Source organism: Hipposideros armiger, unplaced genomic scaffold, assembly GCF_001890085.2.
Source record: "Hipposideros armiger isolate ML-2016 unplaced genomic scaffold, ASM189008v1 scaffold_229, whole genome shotgun sequence".
NCBI classification, from domain to species: domain Eukaryota; kingdom Metazoa; phylum Chordata; class Mammalia; order Chiroptera; family Hipposideridae; genus Hipposideros; species Hipposideros armiger.
The window spans coordinates 1,976,452-1,992,535 of NW_017731579.1; the positions used below are offsets into that span (position 1 = coordinate 1,976,452).

The 16,084-nt window shown below is 32.5% G+C and overlaps 1 protein-coding gene across 4 annotated transcripts in view; it reads left to right on the plus strand.

Annotated features, from left to right (window-relative positions):
• USP15 (ubiquitin specific peptidase 15) overlaps positions 1–14,865 on the plus strand; it is a 129,176-nt gene extending 114,311 nt beyond the window's left edge. For all 4 annotated transcript variants that reach the window (XM_019654745.1, XM_019654746.1, XM_019654748.1 and 1 more), the window contains 11 exons: positions 1,025–1,108; positions 1,199–1,293; positions 1,394–1,585; positions 2,864–2,979; positions 3,157–3,429; positions 3,825–3,895; positions 4,241–4,356; positions 5,016–5,165; positions 7,197–7,300; positions 10,112–10,200; positions 12,901–14,865. In XM_019654745.1, the coding sequence (XP_019510290.1) occupies positions 1,025–1,108; positions 1,199–1,293; positions 1,394–1,585; positions 2,864–2,979; positions 3,157–3,429; positions 3,825–3,895; positions 4,241–4,356; positions 5,016–5,165; positions 7,197–7,300; positions 10,112–10,200; positions 12,901–13,083 (1,473 nt within the window). In that variant the 3' untranslated portion in view covers positions 13,084–14,865. The remainder of the gene's footprint in view (positions 1–1,024; positions 1,109–1,198; positions 1,294–1,393; positions 1,586–2,863; positions 2,980–3,156; positions 3,430–3,824; positions 3,896–4,240; positions 4,357–5,015; positions 5,166–7,196; positions 7,301–10,111; positions 10,201–12,900) is intronic.
• Positions 14,866–16,084: the final 1,219 nt, after the last annotated feature.

The following is a 16,084-nucleotide window of genomic DNA, read 5'->3' on the forward strand; positions in this document are numbered from 1 at the left end:
ATTGGAGGGGAATTATTAGAGGAAAAGAAATAAGACTCTTGTTTTTTGAGAAACTTGTATATATTCCAGTGTTTATGTATGAGTCAAGGTAAAATGAAATAAAGGATAATTGCTGGGTTTAGGTTCCAGAGGAAGCGGAAGAGCATAGATGCTAGGGTTAGCCTTGAATGGGAGGAATGACCCCTGATTCTCTTTGCATGTGTTGTAAGAGACAGAGAGAGACCTTTTAGACTCAAGTTTGTAGAGGGACAAGAAGCTGGAGATTTTGCTTTCCTAGCCTCTAATTTTCTTGGTTGAAATAGGTATTCTGCTGATAGTGAAGGGAGAAGTGGTAAAATATGAAGTCTAAGGAATGGTGAAGATTTTTAAATTATTGAGAGAAATAGAAAATAAGCAAATAAAGGATACATGGGAGAATTTCTGGCTAGTGTTGAAGGATCAGTTGAGATTGAGCACTGTGAATTTGTAGTGCACCAATCTTTCAAGTTAGGCAGTTTTCTCCAGCATTTCTGAACAGCTCTAAGAAAGTGTAACAAGAATAAAACTGAATAACAATGAAAAGTTTTGCAATGAAATAGTTGAAGTGATGATCATGTGGGGTCTGCATGGAAGAGCATGAGACAGGAACCTGGTAGATGGGGTGGGGGTTGGGGGGGGTTGAATCAGAATTAAAAGGACTAGAGATCTCAATGCAAGTCAAGAATAGAAAATAATGAGCTTCCAGGAAAAGTGAGTAGTGGTTAGACAGTAGCCTATTAAGATATCGGAGGTGGATCAGGTTATGACGAGGTCCATGAAGTTAGCTACAGTTGAATGCAAGTGTAGGTCTTTGAATTGCTGAGCCAAGGGACAGTAGGTGCAGATTAACCATCCCTATGGACATTGTCACCCGGGATAATGGTAAGATTCGCCGCACTCGGAGGCAAATGCCAAGTAAATGTGAGGAAGCAATCATGAGGCTGCTTTCATCTACTGAATACTTGTTGCAAAGTAATACATTCATTACAATTTTTTTGCTTTTTAGTACAAAGTGGTTGTCCCCAAAATTGGAAACATACTTGATCTTTGTACAGCACTGTCTGCTTTATCAGGAGTACCTGCAGATAAGGTAAGGTGTTTCTGGGTTTGAAGTATACAAATGGGAGTTTAGCTTTGCAGTGCTGTAAAACCAGCTTAATAGACATTTATTTTCTTTTAGATGATAGTTACTGATATATACAATCATAGATTTCACAGAATATTTGCAGTGGATGAAAACCTCAGTAGTATTATGGAACGGGATGATATTTATGTGTAAGTATAAAATTCATTGTTTAAAATATTACTTGAGAAAAAAATTTAAAAGCAATAACATAAAAGTTTTTAGAATTTATGGTCAGTTTTGTTGTTGTAGGTTTGAAATTAACATCAATAGGACAGAAGATACGGAGCATGTGATTATTCCTGTTTGCCTAAGAGAAAAATTTAGACACTCAAGTTACACCCACCATACTGGTTCTTCACTTTTTGGTCAGCCTTTTCTTATGGCTGTACCACGAAACAATACCGAAGATAAACTCTATAATCTCCTGCTTTTGAGAATGTGGTAAGTGCCAGATAATTCTACATTAACAAAATAATATAAAATAGCTAATGAAAGTTAACGTCCAAGGCACTGTCATAATATAATTAGATGAGTCTGTATTATTTCAACTTTGTTTAGACAGGTAACAATTTTAAAAAATCAAATTATAGTCTAATCCAATTTCTTGATCATGTAAAAGAGACTGAGGTTATTTCAAACCCAGGAAGCATGAATTCTTTTAGCTGTTTTACACCAAAAGTTAACAGTTGGAAGGAAATAAAAATTGAGCATGTTTGCACTCTGAAATCATAACAAATGTCAGATGTTTCATTTCTTTATATACACTGCTAGTTCAAGAATGCAAACTAATAAATAGATTTTGTTTAAAAGGATAAACTTTCATGGTTGATATTATTGTAAGGCAACCCCTTTTTGTCTTCCTAAAATCTTAATTTGAATTATAATGTAATCAAGAATGACATTTGATCCCTTTTTTTATCCTTTAAGTTGACATATTTAGTAGTCTTCTTACCTACCTTTTTTAATCATTGTAGTCCCATAATCTATACATAAAGATCACATTATACAACTATAAATGATCTTAGCCTTTAAAAAACTTATATATCATCTAAATGAGGACTTTTATATAATAACTTTTTTAAGTCTAAAAATTATTTTCTACAAACTTTTAACTTATATATAAAAGAAAGATCTTAAAACCCAAGAAGAACAAAATAACTTCTTTTTTATAAAGACAACCATAACATAAATGATTAGTCATTTGCACTTATGGAACTGTATCTTGAGTCTGAATTTATTCATTCATTTATTTATTTATTATTTTTTTAAGCTGAGCCATCCTGCCACCTGTTGGTAGCTCAGCATCAGCTCAGCTCAGGCCGGGAATCAAACCACTGACCCTGTTGCTCAGAGCTCACACTCTTGAGCGAGCCCTTAACCAGCTGAGCCACTCAGCCGATCCTATTCTTTTATTTTTTTAAAGATTTTGTTTTTGGGAGAACAGTGTTTTTCGAGGACTCATCAGCTCCAAGTTGAGTAGTTGTCAATCTAGTTGTGGAGGGTGCAGCTCAGCGGCCCATGTGGAACTGGCAAACTTGGTGTTGTGAGCACTGCGCTCTAACCAACTGAGTTAACCAGCCACCTCTCTGAATTTATTCTTGAATCTGCTAAATGACCACTGTTATTACATTAAAAAGTTTTGTTTTATTGAAAAAATGGAAAACTTTAAGTTCTTACCTTTGTAGAACTGAACTTGTTTGATTTCTGATTTTTTTTAAGCCGATATGTCAAAATATCTACTGAAACAGAAGACTCTGAAGGATCCTTACACTGCTGTAAGGACCAAAATATTAATGGGAATGGCCCAAATGGCATACATGAAGAAGGCTCACCAAGTAAGACTTCCCTATTGTAAAAACTGTTCACATGGATTATTGCCTCAGAGAAAAGCTGAAAGGATGGGGATTAAGGAACTGAAAAATATCTGCAAGCCTGGGAAAAATAATGTTAGTATTAATAATCTATAAATGTAGCGCTGAGTGTATTTAAAGACTTCTAATTTCTAAAATTAGGTGAAATGGAAACAGATGAGCCAGATGATGAATCCAGCCAGGATCAAGAACTTCCCTCTGAGAATGAAAACAGTCAGTCTGAAGATTCAGTTGGAGGAGATAATGATTCTGAAAATGGATTATGTACTGAGGAAACTTGCAAAGGACAACTCACGGGACACAAAAAACGATTGTTTACATTCCAGTTCAACAACTTAGGCAATACTGATATCAACTACATCAAAGATGATACCAGGCATATAAGATTTGATGATAGGCAGCTTAGGCTAGATGGTAAGTATTTGTGAAAAATGGCCTGAACACTAAACTTGAGCAAAGCATGTTATTTTTTTAGGTGAAAACCACAAAATTCAACACATGAAAAATAACATTTACTTAACTATCTAAAAATCTTAAATGAAAAGCCTTAATTTCCAAGTGTGTATATTTAAAACACGTGTTAGTGTTTATTAAATGGAAGTTGAATTTATGCTTAAGCGTTTTTTGTTTTGATTTGTGTTTTTACTCCTAAAATATTTTAATGGCTTGGAAACAGCAGTTTGCCCTGTTCACCTAGTAAAAGAAAAGATTGCTATGTTTATTCTGGTATGTAGCTTAACATTAAAATACATTAGTTTTAACATTGTGGCATATTAAATTTTAAAGAAAAACTATGTTTCCCACCTTAGAAAGATCTTTTCTTGCTTTGGATTGGGATCCTGATTTGAAAAAAAGATATTTCGATGAAAATGCTGCTGAGGTAAGTAATCGCTCATTCCTTCCTTATCTTTTCCACATTGATCACACTGTTTTGTTAACACTCTTTTGCTTCTACCAAATGTATTTATTTTGCTGGTAGAAATTGGTTATGTACTAGAAAAAGGCTTGTTGGTTTTGAACATGCTTTCTGTTTCCACTTTTTAGTCGTTTATAGGTGTGTATACAGGAGTTATTTAGAAGTATGGTATAAGTGTCGGCTGAAATAAGCTTTATGGTTCTTTTGAGAAAGTTTAGGAGTTTTTCATTACTATTCATAGTAAGATGGTATCACTAAAATGAGTTTTGTTTCATTTGTTCTCTTAACTCAAGAAATACTTCTCTTTAGGATTTTGAAAAACATGAAAGTGTGGAATATAAACCTCCTAAAAAACCTTTTGTGAAATTAAAAGATTGCATTGAACTTTTTACAACAAAAGAAAAGCTAGGTGCTGAAGATCCCTGGTAAGAAACAAAGTTAAATAATTGTTTCTAATTTTTTTTTAAAAGGATTTATACTGAGGTATATTCATTAAGTTAAAAAGTAATAACTAAATTCCTTTTGATATTTTAAATAAACACTTCTTTATATGATAATAGTCTATTAAGAGGCATGTGAGTGTTTTTAAAAGTATTATGTTAAGCTTTAATCTCATTACTGTATTTTCCATAATAGCCATTTTACTATGAATAATTAATTTTAGTTACTTTTTCTTAAGAATTTTTAGCTGTGCAGCCATTTTGAGAGAAACTTTTAGGAAAATTGCAGTGATATATTTTATGGTGTTATTAATTCCATCAGAGCCCAGAAATTTTGAGATTTTCTAATACCTATATTTTAGCACAGTTTTGTGGTACATCCTTGTCTTTTTAGCATACTGTAATGTAAATAATCTAGCCCTCATCATTTCTTTGAATATTTATTTACATATTAATTTATAATAGTTAAATCTATTTGGAAAATGTGTTGAAAATAAGAATAATAGAAGTCCCTGTCAGTCTGTACATATTAGGCATACAATAACTAACTACTCACTGGATAAATGTAGAACTTTTCAAACTTGTTAAATATATATTGTTTTAATTACATCTATGAAGCTTTAAATGTTTCTCTTTATTCTTAGGTATTGTCCAAATTGTAAAGAACATCAGCAAGCCACAAAGAAATTGGATTTATGGTCTCTGCCTCCAGTACTTGTGGTACATCTCAAGAGATTTTCTTACAGTCGTTACATGAGAGACAAATTGGATACCTTAGTTGATTTTCCTATCAAGTAAGTTTTTATTATACTTCATAAACATTGGAAAACTAACTTTTTTTAAACATTGGGTATCATTGGGCCCAGTTTCAGTTTTTGAATGTATTTTTGAGTAGTTCTAACAATTTGTAAGGATCACCAACAATTTTTCTTCCTACTTAGAGATTTGTTCAAAGAACAAAGAGAAAGATACTCTTTTTAAAAAATAGAATAAAACTCATTCTGTATTACTTAAAACTCATTAGCCCTGTTTATAAATCTAAGATACTGTGGGACCTTAGTGATTTTGTTTTTCCTAGGACTTACTTCATCATTAATCATCAGTTATTCCTAAATATGCTTTTTAAAAAGACTTAAGAAATATATAAAAATGGAATAATGGAATTGCTTAGAAGGATAACACAGTAGTGTGATCATCCCTATTGTTATGTCATCCTTCAGTTTTCTTATTGCATTGTCCAGAACATGACATCATATTCGTAAAAAGGCATAAAGCAGTCTGGAGACAGCATTTTTTTAGTGTTTTGTTTTTTTTCCACAGCTTTCACTAAGCATAATTGAGAATTCAAAAGGACAAACAAGGAATATTATATTCTCATTCATGTAACCCAGGAAGGACTTTATCACAATATTTTGCAACAAGAACTTGATTCTCTCCTATTTTGCTAAAAGAACATTGAATAATGTTCTTTTATATTTCATGATATTTGTGCACCAAATTTACTTTGAATAGTTAATAAGTAGACAAATGCTGAAGGCAGATATATATGCAGAGGTGACTGGAAGGAGTAAATGATGTAATATTGAAAACATTCTTTGGAGTGCTTATTCTAATTGGTGTTTAAAAGTTGAAAATTGAAAATGTTTTATAATTATGAGACCAAAAAAATGGTAATTTGCTCTTTAATAAAATTGTAAGCCATCAAAGTTTTAAAGAATATATAGCATTTGAACAATGTTAAGTACAAGAAGAACCAGAAATAATGATAAGCTAGAACCTATTAGAGATGTATTAGAAGTTTAGAATCATTGTTGCTTTTTAATAAGGCAAGTATAGCAAGAATAACCAGAAATAATGATAAGCTGCAAGATGGTCATGTTCCGTTTTTGTGCATGACATTATAAACAACTGGTTTCATTTCAAAGAATGTTACCCATTTGGGATATATAGATTATCAAAACCAAGAAAATGTGGAATAAATATTGGGGCTTAGAAATATTTAAATTATTATAAAATTTCTAGGAAAATTTTTTTTTCACTATTCCTTTATTCTTCTATAAATGAATCATCCTAAAAATAACTTTTAGAATATAAGAGATTAAAAGGACTAAGATGATAGGGATGACTATTTTTCCTAGTACTGAGAGTCAAATGTGTTAACATAAAAACATTAATCTGAATAACAGCAATCAGTGGAGAATTTTTAAAATCTCAACCCATAAGAAAATTTTTGCCAAAACATTCAAATCTCGAGGATATATACATGATTTGTGTTTTGTTTTTTTAAAGATTTTTATTGGGGAATTCGGGGATGGGAACAGCACTGGGGAATTGGGAGAAGGGGAACAGACAAGTTGCTGTCCTTTTGTTCTTCAGTCTAGTTGTGGAGGACGACTCACGGCGGCTGCTGGCTGCTCACGCTGGCTGCTGGCTACACACGGTAGCCCATGGCAACCCACTGCAGCATGGGCTGCAGCCTGTGCCATCGCCGGCAACTCACGGTAGCCCAGCTCCAGGTCGAGCTGCCATTCAGCATCTTAGCCGTAGAGGGCAGTATCACTGGCCCTCATATGTGGGATCCGAACCAGGGCCGGGCCCTCTGGCATCCCAAGCCAGCTCTTAAACAACACACCACTCGGCCGGCCCTACATGATTTGTTTTTAAAGTTATTTGGCTATTAGTAATTGTATTAGTGAGATATATATATATATATATATATATATATATATATATATATATATATGTCAAACAACACTGACAGAATGGAATAGAATTCATTGCATTTAGGGAAAACGTAAAACTAACTTGATCTCTTTTTAAAACAGTGACTTGGATATGTCGGAGTTCCTAATTAATCCCAATGCAGGTCCTTGCCGCTACAATTTGATTGCTGTTTCCAACCACTATGGAGGGATGGGAGGGGGACACTGTAAGTTGACAGTTTACCTTTTACTAAAACCATGTTTGATAACTCAATACTATTTTCCTTAAGATATTTATGACTTCTTAAAAGGAAAATGTGAGATGTGTCTTACATGTAGTAATAGTTCAAAAAATATTGATTAATGAATGAATCTGCTTTTGAACCTTTTTTTGACATCCAGAGTTAGAGGATTGAGTTTTTCATATTCCTCATTTCAGAGCATAGGAAGATTACGTGTCCGTTCCTGGCTCCTGTCCTTCCCCATTCTCCTTCCCCTTCCCTTTCTAATGTGTATGTGTTGTTATACATCCTACATCATTTTTAAGTTACATAATTGGTACTGTACTATAAATCTTATGTTTCTCTCTTAACACTTAAGACATATCCATATAGGCCATCGTTTCCAAACACTCATGACTTAACAGCTACCATATTTTATCTCTACTTACTTCATAGTGGACAGCCAAATTGCCTTTAACTTTCTGCCACCATCAGACTGATAAACATCATTATTTATGGTCCCCTTTGTGAGAATTTTTGAGCTACATACCCAGAAGTGAGATTGCTGGGTCATGAGTATTTAAAGTATGGCTCTCCAGGATGGTTAAACCAGTCTACACTCTCCAGTTGATAGATTTTTCTATTCAACCATCTTTGCATTCCTGGTAAATCCTACTTATCTGTTAGTATTTTTTATATACTCAGTTGGATTTAGTTAACTAATTTTATTTAGGATTGTTACAATTTAATTCACAAGTGAAATGGCCTAGTAATTTTTTTTTTTAATATGGTTCATACTTTGAAATCAAGATTACAATCTACCCTAGTAAAACAGGATGGGATACTTTGTTTCTGTTTCCTGAAGCAGCTGGTAATGTATAGGAATTAACTATTCATGAAAGTCTAATAGAATTCACCTATAAAAATTCACTTATCTGGGCTTTAACAGCCTTAAACTTTTTAATTGATGTCATGCTTATTGAAGTCTATTCAGTTTTGTTTTTCCAAAATGTGCACATTGTGGCTTTTTCTATTTTTCTAAAAATGTATCTGTGTTTTCCAGTTTATTTGATAATAGTTGTTTGTAACACTCTTATGCTATATTTTTTCCTCTTTTTGTTCTTTTCTCTTTTTTAAAACTGGTCTTCTCAGAGATCTGTCTTATTAACCTACTCAGAGAATTAGCTTTCCAATTTATTAATTTTTTCTTTTTGTTGTTACATGTATGTTTTCTCTGATTTTTTTCACTTCCCTTTGGTATAATTTTCTCCTTGTTACTTTGGGTTTGCTGTTTCTCTTTTCCCAACTTTTTGGGTTGAGTGATTTTTGCTTTCCATTTTTTCTCCTCTGTTGAAAGCTATAATAAAAGCTCTAAATTTCCCTCTAATTACTGCTTTATCTCTATTCCATTAAATTTGAGATGTAGTAATATCAGTTATATGCTTTTCTAAATATATGATTTTTGTAAAGCTCTCCTCTTCTTAATTTTAATTTATTTCATAACAGGGGCACTGTCTATAAAGCTTCCTTGTGACTTAATACATGGTCTGTTTCTTAATTGTGTGTGTGTGCTTGAAAAACATAGGTTTTTGCTATTCAAACATAGTTATATATTTCTCTAATAGTTTAAGCTTATCAGTTGTATTCAATTTATTACCATCTCTGGTTATTTTTTATGTTTATTAGAGGAATTTATCAGTACTACTGCTGAAGAGTTGTATTACCTGTTTCTTCTGTTTTATTAGTTGTTTTGCATTATTAGTTGCATTTATGTTTATATTGGGTTGCTCTTCTTTCTTTATTGTTCCTTTTACCAGGATTGACTTGTTTTTCTCAGAGTTAACAAATGTTAGTTTAGCTTTCTTTTGTCTTTTTATTTGGGCTAACAACGTGTCTTTTAATTTGTGAGTGCAGCTCATGAGTTCAAATTGACAAACTTACAGCCCACAATAAATTTGTTTTGTCAGGGGGAGAATTATTTAGACAACGTGGCCTATAAAGTACCACTTTTTAGAAGCTCCAACAGCAGAGAATTGTTTTGGGGACATTTTGCAACTGTTTTCTCAGTATTGGGTAGCTTATACAAAGCATAGGGTAGGAAAGGGGGTATTTTTTAACTTAAAGATAAAGCAGATCTTTAAAAATTATGTAGATTAATTAATTGCTTTTTTGCCTTCCTCTTGCTATGCACTGAAAATCTTGTTAAAGACTGAAAATGATTCTGATGTAAAAACCACTACAGATGAGTGGAATAGTAGTGTTGGAAAAATACTTGTCACAGAAAATGTAAATTATGGCTGAGTTTCAAACTTTGCAGTCAGAGACAGACCTGGGTTTGAATCCTAACTGTGCTACTTAACAGCTATGCTGTTGGACAAATTAAACTTCTTTTGATGTCTCACTTTCCCCAACTCTAAAATCACAAGAATAATAATGATGTACCTTCTTTATGAGATACTGCATGTAAAGTGTATGGTACTGTGCCTGGTACATGATAAGTGGTAATTATCATTTATTAGCATTAGTATTGTTATTTTGTGAATTAAAAATAATAAATCTGTTCTGTTTGGCCCTGGCATGAAGTTACGAATTTCATCTGATATGAAAAGTATCTTAGGCATGTAGATTATAGGAAATTATTCTAAAAACCTTTAATCAGTGGAATTACTTGAATGTGTAATAGATAGGCTTTATATAGATAATTATCATATAATTTTAATAGGTATTCCTCATACAGATGATTTTAAAATTAAGGGTTCCCCCCAGGAAACCATGGATCGTTTCAGTTACAGAAGTGATTATATATCTTTCCATTAGATACTGCTTTTGCAAAAAATAAAGATGATGGAAAATGGTACTATTTTGATGACAGTAGTGTCTCAACTGCATCTGAAGACCAGATTGTGGTAAGTGTGTCTTTCATTTTCTGAAAATCAAGGAATTCACTGTTTTAAAGGGGTCACTGTAATCTATGTACTAGCAATTATGTTAGCTAAGAGAGAGGTGCTTTCATTTAAAGAAATGTGAAATTGGCCCCTAACTGCAAATTTGTCTTCTAAATTTGCCTACTAACAGAACTAGAAATTGCAATGTGAAAATTTTTCTGATAGTTTTCAACATGAAAACTGGAGTTTTTTAAGAAAAATAATAAATTATTATTCTAATAAAAAATTTCCTCTGGAAAATAGGTTCAGACGTTTCTAGACATTGACTACTTAAAGTCAGATGCTAAAATGGAAAAAAAAATCCTTTAAGGGCCTTACCATGCATATGATTTTAAAAGTAAAGTCTTATCCTTTATGACAGTTAAATACTTAAATTCAAAATGATATAATTAGATTAAAAAAGTTATAGCTTATTTTAATTAACCCTGTGTATTTGTGAAGTTTGATATTTCTGAATAGTAGAAAAGTGCGGAAGTTGCATCTCTTCACACTCTTGCCACAGTGTATCAGCCACAGCTGGAGGCAAGATGTTGGCATTTGTCTTGCTTCCCATCAGAGCAGATTTTTATTATCAGATATTGATTGATCAAAAGATGACACTATATCCTGAGAAGAAAGTTAAGGCTTGCTTGATAAATGTTTATTTTTCTATATATTTTGCATTTTTATAAATTTTGCTTATTGATTACAGTATTACAAAGTGAGAAATATAGTATTTGCTCATGTAATATTTCCTGTACAGAGGTTTTTTTCTTGATGTGGGATGACTAACTGCTTTACTTTATTCTCCAGTTTAAATTATATATTCCTTGAGGGCAGAGACTAGCTTTTGTTTTAGTTTAGAATACTTTAAAATCCTTCAACTTAATTAATAAACTTATGAGGCCATTTATTGGCATAGTTTTAGTTTGTCACTGGATGAACAGATAGGAAATTTTGAATTGTTTCTCCATAGATGTTTTATATTTTTATCTATGTATATACTTATATGTATATACATATAAATTAGATACTGTTGCTTATCTCCCTATAGCTATAACAAAGAACACAGAGAGACTTGAACTCTAATATTTTTTAAATGTATGTATGCCTAAGTTAACTACATTTCCAGTTTATGTTTAGACTTCTAATTTCAAATCGTATCCCTCACTTTACAATTCTGTTCTCCTCTAATTTGTCAACAAAACATCCTGAAATAGCCTACATCCTCCTTCAAAGTCTTTGACAACACTGCCCTAATCTCGCTTTCAAATAAACAGTATATATTGTTTATATAAATAAATAATATATCCTGTTTATATAAACAAACAATATATAATATATCTTATTTATATACAATATATGCATTTGATTTTACCTTGCATCTTAAAAATAATGATTCTTCATTTAGTCAACAAGTATTTGAGTACCTCCTTTATATAAGACTATTCTAAACAAGGTTAAAAGACAGATAGCTCTGATTTCAAGACGTTTACAATCTAAAGATGACAGAGAAGCAAATTAACAATTATATGTGATAAGTACTATTAAATATCTTGGCTACCTAGTAAGGGGACAGCTGTCTCAACTGATCTGGAGCTTAAGGGGACAGGACCACTGCAAGGAAGTTTGCATAGAGAAAGTGATGTTTAACAGGGGTCTGCAATTACAAATTGGAGTAAAATAGACAACAGAAGCAAAGTATTCTACACAAGATGAACAGTACTTACAGAAGTAAGGAGGCATGACAGAACATGGCACTTAGGAACAGCAGATAATTTAATATTACTGAAAGGAAAGACTCTTGTGAGGGTCATGGGGCAGAAGTTAGCTAAATTTGAAACTCAGATCAAGAAAAGTGACATTCTTCATTATGAGCTAAGGATAGTACATGATTTTTTTTAAGGTCAGGATTTAATGAGCCCACAGAAAAGTCCAAAGAAACCATAGAGATAGAAGATCAAAGGAAAAGTGGTGTCACAGAAGGCAAAAATGTTTGGATGCAAGAAGGAGCAGTAAGGCATTAAATTCTACAGAGAGATTGACTAAAAGAACTGAAAAAGGCATTCGTTTAATTCATTTGTGGGAGGTTATTGACTAGTGAAAGCCATTTCATTAAAATGGTTGGGGCAGCAGGTCACATTGAATGGAGTGTGCATGAGAGTAAATGATGGCTATTAGACTACTCTGTGTACCAGTATGGTTGTGAGGAAGACTTTTTATGCCACAAAGTCCAGTAGATAAGGACTGATTAAAGATACACAGAGATGTTTGATGGAGCAATAGCCTTATGACAGTAGGAAAAGTTGAACTCTACAGCAAATAGAGAATAAAGTGTTTAGTATTAGAAAGAAACTGGTCTTTTCCTAAGAGACTGGAGGAAAGAAGGCATGAAATTCTATTTCATGTTAGAGTAACTGTTATAGGTTAATCTGTGATATAGTTGCATTTCTTTATCTGTCCAACTAACTTAGAATAAAAATGTTAATTCCCGTGCATTCTTCCTTTCTATACAGAAACCATCTTATATTTAATCAATTTTAATAATTTCCATTTGACCATGCGTCGTTTTTCTATTTGATTTATGCCCTGTCACCAAAATTGGTTACCAGCTAAAAACTCATATTTAATGTGATCTTTGAGAAGCATGACCTTTTTGACATTCTTTGTTTGTTTTAACAGTCCAAAGCAGCATATGTGCTCTTCTACCAGAGGCAAGACACTTTCAGTGGAACTGGCTTTTTTCCTCTTGACCGAGAAACTAAAGGTGCTTCAGCTGCCACAGGCGTCCCATTAGAAAGTGATGAAGATAGCAATGATAATGACAATGATATAGAAAATGAAAACTGTATGCACACTAACTAATGGAAGTCCTAGAAGCCATAAAAGAGAGACTTTCCTGCTGGTGGTATCTATTGAAATGATGAAGTTATCCACCACATTAAACAAAAGTCTGAGATGGGGAGTTTCAGATAACCGAATGTAAATCCTTTATCAGATTTTAACTTGTGCAGTACTTGAAGTGAAACACAATGAAAACTTTAACAGAAATTGTCTCTTAATACATTTACAGTCTTGTATTTACAAGCTAAATATATATAGGAAATCACAAATAAATCCCTTTTAAGTTTGCTGCTGTTTTGATGAATTATGTTTTCTTTAATTTTTTGGATGTGAGTTAATTGATGACAAATGTTAAATTTGTGGATGTTGGTCATTTATTTTGCTCTGATAATACTGCAAGAACTATGGCTGAACTTAGTTTTTGGATAATCTAGTTCATGTGCATTAGGCTGCCATATATACTACTATGATATTTAGCTGCAGTATAAATGTGGCATAAATACTGCAGTAGTATTCTTAGAAAACCAAATTTTCAAACTATCCCTGGTAATCAGTGTGGGCCTATTAAAAAATCAAATCATGATACAAGAAACAGTCTTGAAAAAGTTATTTCCTTTTGTAGTATCATTAAAAATCCAGAATATTTTGTTCATCTTACTACTGTGGAAACAGGTTCTAGATTTCATACTCCATCTAAAGTCATTTAAATGTAAGTACTTTTTACTGTTATTGGGATCTATTCCTTAGACGGTCAAATTTTTGACTTCCTTTAAAATGCGTATCTTTAATCTGGTGTTGATCCAAAATTAAAATTTTTGCTGTCTGTTTTTCTCTACCCCATTTTTTTGTAATTTGGCAACTTTTAGGTCTCCGAATTATTGTAATATAAGGACAGACTTAATAGTATTCTGTATCCATAGTAATAATCAAGCTTAGGATGAGAAAAAAATTTTTTTTATATACTGGCCTTTAAATCATTAATGGACAATTGGCTTTAAAGGTAGGTCTGTTAACTTTCTTTGTGTGTTCCTGATGGAATCACCATAGCCTTACAGCTTTTCTCAGAAGGTAACTTGCTATAAGACAATTGGCATTTGCATGTTCCAGACTCAGAACCTGTATAGCATATAAAGCATACAAACCTTGAATTTTATTTTAGTTCGCCACATTCAAGGATCCAGGATGCCAAAAATATGTGTGAACATTTGAAACATTTTTCATTTGCTGCTTTTTCCCTTTGATCTAGTTGAAAGAATGTATTGTCAATTGGCATACAATACTGCCTTTAATAGAAAATCTAAATGCTGGGGCACATTTTACATATCGACTACCTGAGAAATTGCTTTGTGTCCCACTGTTATTAAAGCAAAAAGTATAATGTTCTTCACTTGAACTAATCAAATACAATAGATTATAAATTGTGTATTGTAAATAAAAGTTCACTCTGTGAGTGCACATTTTGGTAAATTATTTATTTATGTTAGCATTTAAAAGTTCAAAAAAATGCATTTGACCAGGATAAATGAGGTATGTTGATCATGGCTTTGCTTTATACCTTGATATTAAAGCTGGTTTTCATCCTGGTATTTTAAAAGCTGCTTTGGGTTTTATTCTTTTTTTTCTTTTTTTTTCTTTTCTTTTTTTCTTTTCTTTCTTTCTTTCTTTGTTTTTTTTTTTTTATTGTAAACTAACCTCCTGCATGACAGAGGTTAAAATTTTGTCTGCACTTGAGTTCACTTGGGTTTACATTTGAAATGTGCATGTTTATTTATACAGATTTCAATAAAGCTATTCAAGGCCTTATTTAGTCTTTTATTTCTTACTCTGAATCTTTGATAAAAATCCCATTTTATGGGTAGTTGACTATACACTAGACTTTTTAGTTATCATGTAGTTAAAAATAGAAAGGAAAGCATGTCAGACAAACTGAATCCTACTGTTTAAGGACATGTTTAAACTTGATTTTTTAAATTTAAACATTCATAGGGCCGACCGAGTGGCTCAGTTGGTTAAGAGCTCGCTGAAGAGTGCGAGCTCTGAGCAACAGTGGTTTGAGTCCTGGCCCGAGCTGAGCTGCCACTGAGCTACCAACAGGTGGCAGGATGGCTCAGCTAAAAAAAAAAAAAATTTAAACATTCATTAAACCAATGTTTGTGTACCTACTAATTACTCTTCTCTAGTCTTGAGATAAAGTACTAAACAAATACCCTGCATTCACAGACAGAGCTTACAGTCTTTCAGCTACCTACTGATACTGTATTTTCATTTTTTGAAAATGCCAAAATTTAAAAAAAAGGCCAAAATTAACTTTTTCTAGCCCTAGATTGCAGTCTCTACCTAATTGTCCATAGAGACTATTCCTTTTTAATGCTTGCATTTAACTTCTATTCCCACTTAAATAAGTGTGTTTTTTTAACTGGAAATGATATTAATAATGGCATTGAATTTGTCAAACTCCAATGACAGTTTCAGATGAAAAAAAATTAAAATAGTGCTTATCTGTACTGTAAAAGTAGGTATCCATAGGTAATACAGGGTAATAGGAATATATTCAGTCTACAGTTTTACTTCCATCTTTGCTACTTAATAATCATGACTTTGAACTTAATCTCACCTAGTCTGTTTCTGTACCTGTAAAATAGTTATAACAATAATAGCATTTATTGAGTACTCACCAGGGACCAGGTACTATATTAAAAGGTTATATATATAATTTCATTTAATTTACTCCCACAAAGCAATGATGTAGGGACAGTCATCATTCCCATTTTTCATATGGAGAAACCATATGGTACCAAGCAGTTAAGCAGTACTCCAAGTTTATACGATTACTATGTGGTAGGGCCAGTATTTTATCCTCAGATATGTGTACTACCTCCCACTGTTATAGTGTCTGCCTCACAGGATTGTTGAGAGCTCAGATGAGATCATGTATTTTATGGGAAGGTGCTTTGTAAACTGTAGTATACTCATTACTGACTTCTTCAGTCTAAATAGAAAGTCATCTTGAAATCTGATAACT